General features: G+C 36.5%; 1 protein-coding gene across 1 annotated transcript; it reads left to right on the top strand.

Moving 5' to 3' along the window:
* The first annotated feature begins 517 nt into the window (after positions 1–517).
* Positions 518–11,209, top strand: KCNRG (potassium channel regulator). Its single transcript, XM_034426837.3, has 2 exons — positions 518–5,748; positions 10,356–11,209. Exons 1-2 carry the CDS (start codon positions 5,174–5,176, stop codon positions 10,606–10,608), a joined length of 828 nt encoding a protein of 275 aa, XP_034282728.2. The 5' UTR covers positions 518–5,173; the 3' UTR covers positions 10,609–11,209.
* Positions 11,210–14,308: the final 3,099 nt, after the last annotated feature.

A 14,308-nucleotide genomic window follows, 5' to 3' on the forward strand; every position in this document is an offset into this window, starting at 1 on the left:
AAAAGGACAGTCCTCTCACCGTCACTTTTACAGCCTCATAACCTGGGAGGCTGCTCTTCCTGAGTCTCTTGTTCCGTCCTTACTGTGCCCTGTGGGCTGTGCTCACTCTTATTTGACCTTTGCTAGGTAGCATTACTTTGCCCAGTCTCCCAAAGTAATTCCACATACCATTACAACAGTAGAGGTCTTTGCGAACAACTTTAATCAGGACCAACAACTCGGCCTCTAAGTGAATTCATTAAGTGAGAAATCACATGGCTACAACTGTTCTTTCTAGCTGGAAAGAGACTACAGGCAGTCCACTCATTCTGTAATGATTATGACTGGTCCTCAAAGTTCTGGCTGTCCCAAAATCTTCATAATCGTGATCACAATCTGGACACTTGTCAAGTGGCTCATCCGATGGTTGCAGCATCTCATGTTTGCATTTTGCAACCTTACCTCCCAGCTTCCCACAATGGAGAAGCCAGTGGGGAAAGTTGCAAGTTGCTCAGTTAAGTCTACTCACTTGCACACACTCCCCCAGCCCCTCTGCATTCAGCTCTGCCACTTGCACACCTTTCCAAATCCTTGATGCATTCATGCAGCATATTCCCACCCCCACCCACCCCTTAATTCCCCTCTCTTACCCAGCAAGAGCCACTTACCTTCCTGGTTGCAGAGTGCCTGCGACTTGCAACTTCCTGCTGGCTTCCCTGCTTACTTTGTTGAAAGCTGGCAGGAAGTTACAAGGAGGTGTTTGCTTAATGATTCTTTTTAACAACAGCAATAGGGACTGCAGGGATTGCCATCGCTAAGCAATGCAGTTATGTGGCATGCTTTACAAATGAACTTAATAATGGAACTCAATTGCCATTATAACTACCTATAGTTTGCTTTTGTTTGCTTTCAAGAGCTTAGTGTCTTCTGCAGATGGAAAGCTATGTGATCATAGTGGCAGCCCCAGAATGGGAGTCATAGGCAAACTATAGAAATGGCTTGCAGTATTCCTTTGAAAATTCCTCTTGTTTCTCCAATGGGGGAAATTATTTTTTTCAGCATTGTCATAACTTTGAATAGTCGCTGATTGAATAGTCCATAAGGATGATCTGTATAAAATGTGTACAAAAGCTAATGATCATGCTTCAGAGCAGGACTTGAGAGGTAGGCAGCTAGAGGTGGGTTATAAATCATCCATCGTTGGGGAAAAAGCAAAGCTTAATGCATTTCAACAGGATTATGATTTATTAGAAGAAAAAAATTCCTAAGATCTGTGCTGTGCTGGATCCAGGGGATTTTATTAAGGACAAGGGTGACCAACTAAGTTTGACAATTAAGAGGAGTAGGGAAAGAAAATCTAAAACATTCTCCCCAGAATCAATAGGCAGTAAAATGTTAGCCAGTGGCTTTGCATATTTTAACATATTTATAATGATGATTAATACTACTATGATGTAGTTGAAGGAGAAAAAAAATATGTTTCTTTGCTTTTTTAAAAAGTACTTTTTTAAATGTGTTTGCAGTCTGATAATGAATTATCAGAATTATCAACAAAGTTGTCAGCTAGCTTGGTTAGGAATCTGTTCAATCTCCCACTTGCTGCAGTTTGTCTCCCAGTTGATATCAGGGTAGTTAAAGTCTCCCATTACTACTGTGGTATGTTTCCTACATACGTTCGTTAATTTTTTAGCAAAGAGTTCATCTATTTCTTCTGTTTGGTTGGGTGACCTGTAGTATAGGCCTATATAGCAATGTCATTCTTTTTTCCTTTTGTTGTTTATTGGAATGATGATAAATAATTCAGTAAGAGGGACAAAGTAGAACAGTGAGGGCTAACCTTTTTGCCATCACATACCAAAAGTGGGAGGAGCATGGGTGTCACGCACGCACGTGTCCACACCCATAATTCAATGCGCCCCACCCCCCTGCACATGCATGCGCGACCGCCCACTCTCCCTTCCTGCTTTTGGCATGTGATGGCACGGTGGGCCTGGTAGGCCTATTTTGTACCTTCCCCAGGCTCCAGAGGCTTTCTTGGAGCCTGGGGACGGCGAAAACATCCTTCCCCGCCTCTCTGGAGGCCGGAAACAGCCCGTTTCCCAACTTCTAGTGGGCCTGGAAGGCCCGAAAATTAGCTGGCCGGCACGCGCATGTGCTCTGGAGCTGAGCTAGGACAACACTCGCGTGCCCACAGATATGGCTCTGCATGCCACCTGTGGCAAGTGTGCCATAGGTTCACCATCACGGATCTAGAATATTGGTTTCAAGTCAAATAATAAAGTGTTAAAGTAATAATCTATAGTAGCACCATTATTTTTGGTACATAATCTTGTACAATTATGGCTGGTATATTTTAAAAAAAATGAAGTTGAAAAAAGATCCTGAAATGAGCAGCTCAGAGATAGGAGCTGATGAAATTCCATTAGAAATGGTAATTTTTTTTCTACCAATAAGTCAGAAAAAATTACATAACATTTATACAATTCCATATTAATGAAAGATTGTATGCATGTAAAAAACTGAATGCTAATTAAATATAGTGACTGGAAGTTGAAAAAAATCCCACAAGAAAAATAAAAACTAATTTTGTATATTGTATTTTTAACAAGAATACATGTCCATGGTCAATTCCAATTTCAAGACAATTTTATTGTAGTACACTGCAGCAAAAGCAAAAGGGCAGACATCCGTGGCACCTGTCTTCAGCTCCTTAAACTCAATGTTTTTTGCCCTGAAGGATCACAATTCACCTATGGAAGGCAACCATGCAAACTTAGGAAATGATGTAGCTGCTTAATTTTTTCAGACAAGACATAACTAAAATATCACTAGTGTAGTTCATATGTAGTGAATTTCATCAACTGTGATGAACACTACAGTACATAAAATGGTGACTAAACAACCCACAACTTTTTTGCTCATTGTTTCAGAAATATTTCCTTATCTAAACAGAGAAATAGAATGATCACAGCCAGGCAAAAAAGCAGTGCGAGCAGGAGCAACTTCTGACATCCTGCTGATTTCGCCATTGACTTTCCTTGTAGGAAACAGAAATCCATTTTAGAAGTTCTAGTTCCTAGGCATAAGTATACACCACAGCCTCTTTGCTGTTCTGAAAGGCTAGAGATAGACTCATGATTAGAAAGTGAACAGCATCCCCTAAAATTAACTACGAACATCTTAGAAACATGTAAGAGCTGAAACAATTTACCATTGAATTCTTGAAAATAACTATTCCAAGGTGCGATTAAATGGAAAATTAATGTAATTGCACTTGTTAACTGGATGGAAGCCCCGGAAACTATAGAAATTTGCATATACCTGTTAACTAATAAATCCCTAAGACCACATTTAGCATGGCATAGAATATTAATTGTTAGCGAAACTGGTTTTCAACAAAGCATCAAATCAGTTTGTTTTTATTTTATACCTATTAATGCTTTAGATTTATCACCCAGGTAACAACTGTATTGTCATTGTAACGAAGAATGCCCTGTGATTTAATCTGCTAAGTATATTATTGTATTTATTTCCTTCACTTTGTTTTTACATTTTGCTTGTTGTTGACCAAATAAATATTGATTTATTTGTACTCTTTTGAAGGATTTTTATGAAAAAAAATCATCCCTAAATTTGTTGTAAACCCTATTTAGGTTTTATTTACCGTGTTTCCCTGAAAATAAGACCCTGTCTTATATTTTTTTGAAACCTGAAATAAGCACTTAGCCTTATTGCCATGCGCTCAAAAGCCTGATTGGGCTTATTATCAGGGGATGTCTTATTTTGAGGGAAACAGGGTACTTCCTCTGTTACTGTAATAAACAATTTGTGCTTCCATGAAAGAGTGTGTAATGAACCCTTTTATAAATAAAATTTGTGGGAAATTGATTTAGAGAAATCTCTTACACTGTACCTCAATATATTTGGCTTCCATTAATTTTTTTCTTTTAACAACAAAGTAGATTACAACAATTTTTTTCTTTTACAATAAAGTAGATAATTCAGAGGCCTGAGCCTCTCTTAATGAGCTTTATGGTTGAGTGAAATGTTAATCTTCATCTCAATTAGATATTAATATCCTTAATCACAATAATATATTGCTCCCTAAAGTAGCTAGGAAAAGGATTGTACACAAATGCAGAGTGTGCACCAAGATGAGTCTGTATGCTGTAGCACTATATTGTAGTCCAACTATTGAAATACATATTGCCAAATTATTATTTTTTATATTTAATAATGTATCCTTTTGCCAAATCAATTTAAATTCAGAATAAAAGTTGAATCATTGAATCTGAATTGAACTTCCAAGTCAAATCTTTGCCTTAATGGATAACAAATAGCTACCAGGTTCAAGAAACAAAGATATGGTCTGTAGTATTGTTTAAATAGCCTAAAATGCAATCACTATTGCTATATTATGAAATTCCAGTTCTGAATTTTAAAAGCATGATTATTTACTTTTGAGACCAGCAAAATGTATAGAATTGTGATTTTTGTAGAGTAACAAGAATAAGATTATTTGGGTTTGGAAAGTAATCAAGAAAAGATCCAGAAATTCAGCAAATAAACAGATTTTTAAACAACGCCACAGTCATGAGGTGTCTGGACTGTGGGCAGAAGTATAGATCAAGGTTGAATTTTCCACGACACTTTTTTTTCGTGTCTTCAAGTCAGTGTTGAGTCTTGATGCCTACCTAGACAAGTCCCTGCAGTTTTCCTGGCAAGATTTCAGAAGTAGTTTGCCATTGCCTTCTTCCTAGAGCTGAGAGAGGGTGACTGCCCAAGGCCACCCAGCTGATTTTGTGCCTAAGGCAGAACTTTGTTCTAACTATCTCCCAGTTTCTAGCTTTTACCCTTAACAATTACATCAAGGCTTCACCAAAATGACTATCTTTTTTTTTTCAGGGGGGAAATAAACATTGTAGACTGGCAAATCTCCACAACTTCCTGAAATACCAGTCATGAGGTTTCTGCTGTCTTTTTAAACAGTTTAGTTACAAAGTGCCCGGGAGACCAATGCTGTAAACAATGCAATGTGTACATATGTTGTTTTTGTTGCTGGGCAATCCTATGCTTGTGAAATTCTGTTGTAAGTATAAGCAGAAATTGATTTAGGGGTGAGGTTTTTTTTGCATAAATTTGTATAATATTGGGATATATCTACTGCCAACTCAATTTTCCTGTGAAGAAGAGGATGAGTAATCAAGATGTAATTGTTTTAAATGTGGGTGGGCTTAAATTTACCACAAGGCCTTCTACACTACGAAGGTTCCCTGAGTCAAGATTGGCAAGAATGTTGAATGGCAATGATCCTGAATTTAAGTTGCTAAATGGCCAGTATTTTGTGGACCGTGATGGAGTTCTGTTCAGCTATATTTTGGATATCTTAAGAACGCTCCAGCTTGCCCTACCTACTGACTTCGCAGACTACAAGAGATTGCAGAGAGAAGCTGACTTCTATGAACTTTATTCTGTGGCTGATCTCCTACATCAGGAAAATTTGCTGAAACCCAAACCAGAGATCTTAGAAATACGATTCTTGCTCCAGGAAATGCAGGGCTTTTTCCGCATATTTGGTTCCTGCAGCATTACTATTGATGAGCTGGCTGACCGGATCACAACCTTTGCAGAAAATTTTGTAGGAATGAACTGGAAAAGTCATCGTGTCCCTTCTCAGCAGTCACTGTCTCCCCTTTCTTTGGAGAGGCCTTCTCATCATGATCTTGTCTTCCAGTGTGGCATCACCTACAGCGATCAATCTGTTGCAAGGTATTTTTGAAACTATTTCTGTATGTCACCATAGAAATATTTTATAGATTTTTGGTTCTCAATGGAACAAGTAGAGTTACCGTATTTTTCGGAGTATAAGACGCACTTGAGTATAAGATGCAGCTTAGCTTTTGGGGAGGAAAATAGGAAAAAAAATATCTGCCTACCAGGTATTCATTTGGCTAGCGTCCTTAGTCTGGTCAGCTTCAGCACATTAGTTTGCTGGTTTTTATCCCTTGCTTGGGGATTAAAAAAAAGCTTCTAAAGCACAATTGACCTTTGGAGAGAGAAACAATGAGAAAAGCAGACAAACCATGGAGATCGCTTCACTTGCTAACGCCTCGTTAGGGCTGAAAAAAAGCTTCAAAAAAGCTACACACCCAAATTTTCAGCCTCTTTTAGGAGAGAAAAAAGTGTGTCTTGTCTATGGAGATTCTCAGTTATCCAGGTCATGGTTATCCCAAAGGTGCTTTTTCAAGAGGTAACTGGAGTTTCTGGTTTTTCTTTGAAGATGTTTTGCTTCTTATCCAAGAAGCTTCTTCAGCTCCTTCCATTCCCCACCATCCTGTCAGAACTAAAGAAGCTTCTTGGATGAGAAGCAAAACATCTTCAAAGAAAAACCAGAAAGTCTAGTTGTCTCTTGAAAAAGTACCTTTGGGACATTACATGGAAGTAGTTATTACAAGTACCTGGACTTAAAACTAGTTGTTGTTAACTTAGATACTGCTCTGGGTGAAATGGGTGAAAGCTGGGCTACCACCCTTGTATTACAAACTTCACTTCATGAACATAAGAGAGAATACAGCACTGTATAACATGATGGTAGAAAATGATGAAGAGATGGGGAAAAGAAATAAAGAAGGAAATAGAGATTAAATATTAATTAATTAACAAAATTCATATGAATAGTATTATATTTAGTCTTAGAGATTTGAGCACTATTATCTTTAAGTGTTTTGAAATTAAATATAGCTTTAAGAAACAATATCAAATAAAAGACAAGTAATAATGTATGTAGATGTATATATGTATATAATTGCACCAATGAACCGAAAATGTACCAAATGTATCACTGTGTGTTATAATAAAAATCAAATTTAAAAAAAAAAATGAAGAGCTTGAAAAAGTTATTATTTACATTGAAGAATATAATATAAATCAACAAAATTACCCATCCCACAATAGGTTAAAATTAGCAAGTTGAATAGGACTTCTTTAAATATAATTAATTTTTTCATATCTCCTGATATCATTATGAAACCCTAAAGCCAGCTGGGAAAAAATTCAAAACCAAGGATCCGTCACTGAGAATACCTTTGTTCTCAGAATCGGAAACAAAAATGATGTCAGAAGAGTGCAGTTTATTGCCAATCGCATTGGACAAAAAGGCATTCCCAGCTACAGTAGTTCTAAGTAATTATGGGCTGCATATTTTACCTATTACCATCAAGAATTATATCAAGTGAAGAATTGTGCATATTATGGAATGCAGTGATTTATTTCTTTCAGAAAAGCTACTGCATTGTATAGCTGAAAATAGCTCCAAGTAAAACAAAATGGTACTATAGTCTTGAAAAGGCAGAATCATGAATGACAGTGACTATTACATATATACATATTTCGTTGTATGGCTATACTGTGTATATGTGTACAATGACAATAAAGTGATGATGATGAATGAAATGGTTAACCTCTTACTGAAAGGAATCAAGCATAACCTGCGATTCCAGCTGAGTCAGTGGATTCAAGAAGCATATTTGCAAGATGGAGGGAAAGGAACATGTTCTATAGTGAAAATCTAAGCAATTTTTAAAAATATCTTCTGTGAATTTCTAAAGCTTGGAAATTTCCAAATCCTTACTTTAAATGACAAGTAATTACTAATGAATTCTGAGGGTAAATAGGAATTCAGGGAATAGAAAACATGTTGACAGATATATAATGGAATTTTACCTAGGCTGTAAAAATCATTTTCAAATCAAGTAAACTTAGAAGTACCATAAATCAAACCAAAATTTGCACCTACCTGAAGTTTTCCAAAAGTAGAAGAGGTCTTCTAATGATACTGGAACTTAAGGCCCAGGACAAATGTTTTGTTATCAGCTCTTATTCTCCTTTACAACTGAGAAGATAGCAACTCATTCCCAAGAGATAAATTATTTGCTTTTCAAGTGCCCCTAATGCCACATCACAGAGAAGCCTTACGTCTGTTTGTGAAGTCAGTGTAACAGTGGAAGAATCAGCATACTTCTAGAGATAGAGAAAAGGGGCAAAAAGTTTCTGATAACTCAGTCTTAAAGGTGATCCTTGTTAGGAGCAGGAGGAGAAGAAAGAGTATGAACTTAATCCTAGATGAGAAAAAGAAGTTTTGCACATGTTTGTGTGTGAGAGAATTCATTTCCATCACTTTTTTCCTATTTCAAAAATATGCAAAATGTTTCTGTATGGTCATGGTCATGTTGACTGTGTCGTGAAATTAAGTACATTAGCCAATTTTCTTTACTTCTCTAATAACACTGATATAAAAGTAAACCAAGATTCTTATATTTCTATGAACAAATTGGATATTAGCACACAGCTATCACTGTTTTGCCCTTCCACTCATATGAGCAGGTAAACAAATCAATAAATTTGCTTAGCATTCTGAGTAACATCTACAAAACAACTTAATAAACCAACTACTTGCCAGATTAACTTTAAAGAAGTTATTCTTACAGTAAGAATGTGAAAGAAAAAAAGAAATTTTGTCATATATAAAAAGGTTGTCCTGTAGATAGATAATATGGCAAAAAGGAAGTATGACAGGCAATGGTGAGGCAAACAGTGCATAGGGTTGCAGCCAAAAGTAATAATAATAACAGGGTGGATAAAATCAATGATTTTTTTTAAAAAATCAAAAAAATAAGATTTTTTTGATTTTTATCAAATTTATTTTAATAAAATGCTTTGGGAGTAAAAATCTATCTAAAGATAGTTTTCTATTTAAGATACATTAATAATTTAGTTTAATCAGCATGAAATGGACCTTAGTTATGTAGCATGAGGCTGTGTATTCTGCAATATTGGGACTGTTGGTGAGTCAACAGTGGGTCAGAGGAGGAGCCGCTGCCAGAAAAGAGATGTCAGCTTCTCTTTAAAAATTATGATTTAAATCGAGTTGATTTAAATCAAGCCTTTTTACTAGTGATTTAAATCAAATCCACCCTGAATAATAATAATAATAATAATAATAATAATAATAATAATAATAATAATAATAATAATAATAATAATTTTATTTCTATACCGCCCTTCTCCCGAAGGACTCAGGGCGGTGTACAGCCTATTAAAAACACAAAAATATACAGACATCAATTAAAAGGGCCTGGTGGCTCAGCAGACTGATAGCATTGTGATTAACACCAGCTGTCTGCAATTACTGTAAGTTCGAATCTCACCAGGCTCAAGGTTGACTCAGCCTTCCATCCTTTCTAAGGTAGGTAAATTGAGGACCCAGTTTGTGGGGGCAATAAGCTGACTTTGTATAAATATACAAAAGTATGAAGGCTATTGCTTAATGCATTGTAAGCCGCCCTGAGTCTCCGGAGAAGGGCGGCATATAAATCAAATTAAAAAAAAAAAAAAGTAAAAGTAAATGGGAATGTTATTTCTCCTAAGCAGGCTCTAGAGGAGGACATATGACTTACCAAAGATATAATGTGTTTTGAATGAGGGTTTCAAAATTAGGAGCTGGAGACATTAGGTTTGCAAATTCCCCATCTCTGATGGATAAAATGCCATTAGATCCATTGTTATTTCTTTTTGACTATATTATAATCTAAATAATTGCGATCATAAACAGTAATATCCTTCAAGGTCCCTGTGGCTAGAGGTTTTAAAGCAAGATATTAGAACTTTGCCTGTTCTAAAACACTTGCTAAAGTAAATAATGGGTTTTGTACATATTATCCAATTAAGAGAAATAATATACAAATGTAAATCAAGTTGGTTCTGCTTTCTAAGATAAATATATTGTTCACCTATTCAAATTGTTAGGCTTTTCTAAACTGATTTCTTTATGAAAATATACAGAAAAGCAATAGCAAACCCCAGGACCATTTCAAATGGAAAATTAAACTAGTGAGCCTTCAATTTCAACTATAAAATTTTCGCAAAGTGTCAGTGATTATAATATAAAACATTTTATGGTAGAACCTCTGGCACTTGCTTTTTAGAAGCCCAGCAAAATCCTGCACCTTTTACAATCTCCCAAAAAACTTTTATTAGGTCAGGCCATCGAAGTTAACTTGTCTTTTAGTGCACTTAAGTCTTCTGTCAATCTTTAAAAATAAAGTCTACTTCAGTTTAGCTTGAACTCATGGCATATATTATTTTGGCGATATAGATCTGGCAATGTGTTTTGCAAATCCCCCACCCCCAAATTTCCAGACTAGGTTAGAGACTTGGGATTTCTTAGAGGTCTGATAAAAAGAATCTCATCTTGCTTAATTTTTCAGTACTAGCCAAGGTTGAAAAATAGCACTGTTTAAAAGTTTAATAAAAAAGTAAGTGCATTGAAAATGGTCAATACATTAATACTAACATATTTATCTCTTTTCCTTTGACAGATATGTTTCTATAAAACCTGATAAGAGAAAGCTGTTTAATGGAGCTAATGTTCTTGGATTACTGATTGATATTTTACTCAAAGATGGATTTCGTTTACTAAGTTCTAGGACCGTTTCAGCTGAGGAAAAAATTGAATGTTATTGTTTTGAAAGAATGAGATCACCCGAGATTTTTACCATCAATATCACAGAAACAAAAAGAACTACTACTATGCAACCATCAAAACAAATCCAGATGAACAGGACCAAATGATACAATTTTTAAACAAAGATTGTATGAAGTATAAAGTATAAAGTTGTATGTCATCTGTCTCTTCTTGGGGATGTTGATGGCCATATAAATGTGATAAATAAATAAGCAATTTTAATTGAAAAAGAGCAAAATTCTTGTTTGCAGCTTAGAATTTTTTTTTTAGATTTTTGTTATTGAAATGACAACTAGGGTAAATTTAGGGATAAATTATCATTGGCCCCAGCTCCAGCCATTACAGCTAATGGTTTAGGATAATCAGAATTATTATTAAGACCTGGATGTTCACAGGTTATTCAGTTCTGTTGTAAAGAATTCAATCAATTCCTTTATTCTTCATGTCTCAACTTATTTTTCCAACAGTCATCATGATTTGTTGCTCATGGAAGCAGTCTCTGGCAAGATGTGGTGATATTGACTTTGGAGATTTATTGATATTGACATTTTTATTTATTATTCCCCCTCCACACAAGTATTTTCTGTTCTCTTTGGTTCTACTTAGAATATTGGCAATATTTTACTTCATTTTTTCAATGTAAGTACAGTAGTGTAAATGTAGTTCTTTTGTATTTATTACCTGCTATTAAACCTATGTAAAGATTTATGTAATAAGACATGTCATTTATAATTTCCATAGGGGATACATAGACACTGTAAAGTGTGTTAAAAATGACTAAGTGATACCTACACAAATTGACAAGAAATGAATGTGAATTATCTTACAAATTATATGAAAACAGTGGGAACCCATTAATTTGGTGCATATCTATTTCTGGCTTACAGTGCCGGCCTCATTTGTTTACTCAGAATACATTCCATTCTCTGATTTAAAATGATATTCCATCTCTTATTTTTGATGACAGTGTGATAAAATACTTCCCTCAATTTAAAGTTCTTGTGGAAAGTATGAAGGCAAGCAGGGCAAAGTCAATCATGAAGGTTACTGGTAAGGCTACCAGAAATAGGTTGCAAAAATCTAGACCAGTGATGGCGAACCTTTTAGACACCAAGTGCCCAAACTGCGTGTGCACGCATGCCCAAACTGAAAGGTAGACATGAGCAGCAGAGACCTCAAGACCAGCTGACCGGCGGGAGGCGGGGCATCCCAACACCAGGAACGTGGGTAGAGGTAAAATCTTTTTCTTTTGTGAACTTCTGTTTCGTCGTTTGCAGGGAAAAAAAAGCTCACAAAAGAAATGCCATGGAGATCTGACCTGGAGTGATGGCACGCATGCCAGCAGAAGGCTCTGCATGCCACCTCTGGCACGCGTGCCATAGGTTTGCCATCATAGGTCTAGACTCATAGAATGCATTAAAGTACTGAAAACTCTTTGCTGCCATCTCGTGGTCATTTGAAATTTTGCAGACTAGATCTAGAGAGCCTACCATTACTTATCTTTGGTCCAATCAGGCAGAACTTCTCAAGATGATCTGTCTTAATCCATGTATTCCACAACTCCTGATTACAGCGACCAATCTACTTCAAGAGCCTTGCTGAAGAATAGAACAGCCTTACTTCAACAGCACAATTGATACTGGAGATACTTTAGTAATGATAACTCCAGTATTTATATGCTGCTAAGGCACAACTGGCACCAGAACCATATACATAATTTAAAGTTAAAGTTTAAAGGATGAAATTTATCTTTTTGAGAAATAATTTCTTGAATATTTGAGCCAGCATAATATAGTCAAAATTCATAAGCATGCTATGCTGCTTCATAACCTAGAGGTATTTACAAATTCAAGCGGAAAAGACATTAATGGCAGTCTGACTGAAGAAACATCTCTTTTAATGTTAAACAGATAAATTCAGTGGCTTTACAGAATGTTCTTGCTAACATTATTCTATAGCTTTATGTTCACTGAGATAAATTCCTAGAGATCAGTACTATCAAGGAGCTTTTGAGACAACACGGGGGGTCAACTTATTTTCCAAAGCACCTGAAGGCAGGACAACAAGCAATGGATGGAACTAAGAAATTTCCTGATAGTTAGAACAATTAATCAGCAGAATGACTTGCCTCCAGAAGTTGTGAATGCTCCAACACTGGAAGTTTTTAGGAAGAAATTGGACAACCATTATTAGGGTTTCCTTCCTGAACAGGGGGTTGGGCTAGAAGACCTCCAAGGTCCTTTCTAACTCTGTTATTTTTGTTATTCCATAAGCAATTGACAGTAATATAAAGAGATTTAAATTTTCTCGAGTGTTTATTTCCTGTGTTTTGTTGCTATTATTTATATATTCCTATTATATGATACAGGCAAATAAGTAGCAGTTCAAAGGGTGCTGCAGCCTAATGCTACTGTTCAAAGAAAATTAAGAAGGCACTCTTATTCCCTTGCAGTTACATCTGTTGCTCGACTAATATTGAAACATCAGCATAGAATAACCACCATCTTCACTATACTGTAGATAGCGTAATGGTAGAAATCAATGGCTTTGACATTAAGTATAGGAACACTACTGACAGAAAAGCCGCTAAGGACTTTAATGCGTTTGCAATCCACAGTTGCAGCACCTTCTCCTTCCTGCCCAAATCAATCAAGTTAGAGATAGCTAAAAAGAGGGGAGGTCAAATAAGCTGAAGTAGGATATGTGACAATAGGAAAATAATGTCTGCCACTTTATTTCTGGTGGCATGGGCCAGAGAGTTGTTTTTTGCTGGATCCAGATCCAATCACAGTACAGCCAGAGAGTAATAAAGTAGTTGGTTTTGCTCTTTAATGTGCTCCCACTATGGTTTACATTCATTGTCTTTTCTCTGGACATTACAGTTGGGAAACTAATCTTGCTGAAGTATAAAAGAAGGTATTACTAAGAACAGTTAGCCAAGATCCTTTTTACTAATATGACATATTGTTTCTGTACAGGTCTAGGACTTTTCGTCTCTGACTTTTCATTCTCCTCGGGCAATTCTCCCTCGACTTATCTCCTCAGCTGGCACCCCTCCAGTCATTTGCCCTAGGGGCTGGGTCACCGGCCTCTTCGTCCCAGACCCTTCGACACGGCCCATTCGCAGAAAGAGGGTTTGTCCTGGGTGTTCCGCCCTCTGTGACAGTTAGCCCCCAACCAATTGGCTAGAGGGGGTATAAAGAAATCCAGCAAAAGGAGAGAGGTGTAAAGGAATTTGCCAAAATGCCTGATTTCCTTCCTCCCTCTCCCCCCACCCCCCCCCCCGACCAATACAGGGACACTGTTACTGAGCGGGCTAAAAGCTTCCCTCCCTCCCTCCCTCCAACCAGTTAGTTAACCAAGTCTGGAAGGGTCCAATAGAAGAGAATTTTTCCTTCTTTCCTTCCTTCTTCCATCCATCCAGCCTTGTAACATGACAATGATCGGCAACATTACAGTAGATCCACCAACGAATGGCTGTAAGAGAAAAAAGATCCTTCCAGTCAGTGTAAGACTGATAGACAATTATAATACCTACTTGAAAGCAGGCAATACCAGGTATTAGAGTCAAGGGTTACTTTTTCTACAGAAAGAAATGGTGGCTGTTAATTTGTTGAATAAAGGATTGCAAAGAAATGTTCAGTTTCTTTGTTCAATAGTTGCATTGGTATATAATGTTTGAATTAAGATATAACACTGAAGTGTACACATGTTAGAAAAGAAACAACTTGACATGGGGCTTACTTACTTTTTCACAAGACTGTACCTAACCGAGGACTACAACTTGGCATGACGTCAATTTGATGC

The sequence above is a fragment of the Pantherophis guttatus genome, chromosome 1, assembly GCF_059756535.1.
Source record: "Pantherophis guttatus breed Tessera chromosome 1, ASM5975653v1, whole genome shotgun sequence".
Lineage (NCBI taxonomy): Eukaryota > Metazoa > Chordata > Lepidosauria > Squamata > Colubridae > Pantherophis > Pantherophis guttatus.